General features: G+C 47.2%; 1 protein-coding gene across 1 annotated transcript; it reads left to right on the top strand.

Annotated features, from left to right (window-relative positions):
• Positions 1–710: 710 nt before the first annotated feature.
• On the top strand, positions 711–1,110 carry H310_03588 (hypothetical protein; the record flags this gene model as incomplete). Its single annotated transcript, XM_008867510.1, has 2 exons — positions 711–1,046; positions 1,102–1,110. The coding sequence occupies 2 exons, from the start codon at positions 711–713 to the stop codon at positions 1,108–1,110; spliced, it is 345 nt and encodes a 114-aa protein (XP_008865732.1).
• Positions 1,111–3,097: the final 1,987 nt, after the last annotated feature.

Below are 3,097 nucleotides of genomic sequence, written 5' to 3'. Positions count from 1 at the left end.
AAAATAATATATTGATTGAATAAGTATTTACAGGTTTTTTCCCTTCGCAACAGACATGTCAAGTACGGTATGCGTTTCCTGAACAATACTCTCAGACGCCGAGGCCGTCATCAGACCTCTGATAGCGGTTTCTTTCCGCCTGCAGCGTGACGACAACAGCATGGCGGACTTCATCCTTAACTACGGCGCCATCGCTTTAGCATTCTGGCACCATTCAGACAGGAAGTGTTTGATGCCTTGCGTTCAAAAGCGCTGGGCCGATTGCGAGTAGCCACTGTTCGTAATGTGCCTTTTGTTGCATCCCAAGTACAACGGCGTATTTCAGCAGTGCCGGAGACGGACCGGACGTCAATGGGACAGCTGGGCAAATTCGCCACCATGTACTATAAGCCGTTTATCGACGACGATGTCGGGTATCTTCGTCTCGATGTCTTGCGGTGACATCAAAAGGGTCTGTCGTTATACGACCTGGAGCCGTCGGAGCTCGCTTCGTCATCGGCACTCGACTTTGGCAGTACATTCTCCTGTCGTTCAAGATGCCGCAGCTGGCGCTGACTCTGCTGTCGGTGGTGATCAACACGGCGACATGCAAGCGATAGTTCTCCGAAATGGCGCTGATTCACACCGCCAAGCGAAATCGGCTGGCCCCTGAATAGGCCAAGCAGATTAGTGTAAAGAGGCAGGCCGTGCGCAAAACAAACTCATCGTCAATGACGCTCTATGAATACAACAGCACGGCGACGTCTGGGCGCATCGTCGATGCAACCGAGCGCCATGTGGTCGGTCATGTGCAAGCGGAGCAAAACGACGACCTCGACGTTCACGAACCGACGGATTCCGACGCGGATGACGTCGAGCCCGAAGTACGCAGAGATCATATTCTCTTCGAGTGGAGCCAGATTCTCAGCAGTGGCAGCGGCACCAATCAGTCGGATGATGACATTGAAGTGGAGGAGATCCTCGATCATGGCCAAATTCAGGAGAACGTGCCCAACTGGCCGCAGGAGCCTACAACTGCGAATCTCATGGGCCTCCGAGGCATCAAGGTAGAACTGGTGACCTCTTCGAGGGCGTCTGCCTGCCCGACTCATTCTGAGTCAGAATCACTAAACAGCGCTGAGCGCCGAACATTAGCAGGTGTGAACCGTCGCGAACTCTTTATGACTGCTAAATGACTATGGCAAGTATACGCCTTGAAATATCGATCAGCTCAACCATGACGCCACGAAGGGCCTTCAGCTTCGTGGCTGATGACTTTTACGTACACCTGGCCTAGAGCCTTTGACAACGTCCGAACAATGTTTGGTCGGCGGGCCGGGGCTGGCGGCATTTTTTGCAACTTTTTATTGTTATATTTAAAAATGATTATATTTAAAACGTTTAAACATCAATTTAAACGCATTTAAACGTTTATATTATTGAATTTTCCGTTTAAATGCCACCACTGATGTGCTCGTAACCAGAGGGTAATGGAATTGCAAGCGCCACATCCACATCATCTGTTTTAGGTTGCTATGGGCGAACGAGATACCTATTTGAAGAAATGGAAGAGAAAAACTGAAACAACGCATGAAGGTCATACAAGTAAGACCCAAATGTTGTCACAAGCGTTCGCATCTTCAAGTTGCAAGCCCTGAAATGCGTGCTTTTGCTCGGATTTTTTTCAGGCGGGACATTTTAAACCGAGTGCAAAGGATTCGTTAACGAGCTCTGAGACGATCTTGTGTCAGAGAAACACAAGGTCCTACGGTGAAACGAAAAAGTACTCGCAAGCATAATTTTCTGTGCAGTGGTCTAAGTTGATAGCACACACAATACACATTTACCAGAAGCAAAATTACTTTTTAGTCTATAATTGGTTAAATATGCAGCTATGGATATTAAGCTCAAGATGGATGATAGACCCCACAGTTTGGTTGTCTTTGGAAGCCAAAATAAAGTAGATGGTATCATCTGAACGACCTTTTCATCATCCTTCATAGCCCGAGAATTCGGTGATGAAATCAGGCGATGGTTGACTCCTGCGGCTGAGTAGATCGGCCCAAAGATTGCTCACACCATCGATGTGTTCAACGACGAAGCGGTATTGACAGATCATATTTGCCCAACAGAGTAATATCTCCATGGTGTGATCCTTAGATCCCTCATCATGTGCAAACTTAGATGAAATTCTTGCGTCGCATGACATCCCTTGTCATGTAGGAGTACAAACTACAGTACGCGCATGCACAGGCAATTGGATATCCTTCCTTTTTGATAGCGCTCCAGTTTCTCGGGCTCGTGTCAAACATGCCTCATTTGCTAAAATGCCTTTCGAGCTGTGGTTCATGAACTGATGTAACTTCGTCAAATCATGCACTTGTGTGACAAGATAGACCAACCGTCTTGTAGTGTGTCTGAGAAATGGAACATTGTGGCATGTTCATGAGTTTGCAGTGTGGTGAAATCGAAAGACTGTTCAAGCCTATCCTAAATGTTAAGCATACTAGAAAGTGCAGAATACATTTCGGTTATATTCATATGGGCACTACACTAATTGTCGATGCTACCGCCATTTTTCAAAACAACTTATCCAGCCAACTTAGTCAGCCAAACGTGTAGACATGTTGTCAACATGAGTCTTCAAGTTGTCAGTACCTATCATTCTCCACGACAAATCAACTTGTCACTTCAATTCAGACAGACGCATTGTCAATTTGTCGCCCGCCTCGCAAGCATGGAGGGCTCGAACGTTCAAATTGGGGCTCTTGATAGGCCAGTCCATGAGGAACTGGGCTACACACGTGCTACAATGATAATTACGATGAGAGGCAACAACTAGATAGAGGCGTTGTCTTGTTGGAAAAATGCAATATGATCTTCAAGGCTCTCTTGCTCTTCGTCCGAAACTGGGAACAGATACTACTCCAGCGTCATGCAATAAACTGGGTACAGATACTACTCCAGCGTCATGCAATATGTCACCGAGCTTTATCGTTGTTCAAGGAATGCGATATCCGACTCCCCGCACAGGTTCACGGCCCCCTAGACCATAACCCTGCCTCCTCTGCTGACCCGCTCAAGAACACGTTTTTGTCGCCACGGAGGTCCAGTAGTA

Source organism: Aphanomyces invadans, assembly GCF_000520115.1.
Source record: "Aphanomyces invadans strain NJM9701 unplaced genomic scaffold supercont1.5, whole genome shotgun sequence".
NCBI classification, from domain to species: Eukaryota; Oomycota; class Saprolegniomycetes; order Saprolegniales; family Verrucalvaceae; genus Aphanomyces; species Aphanomyces invadans.
This window is presented reverse-complemented; position numbering and strand designations above follow the sequence as displayed.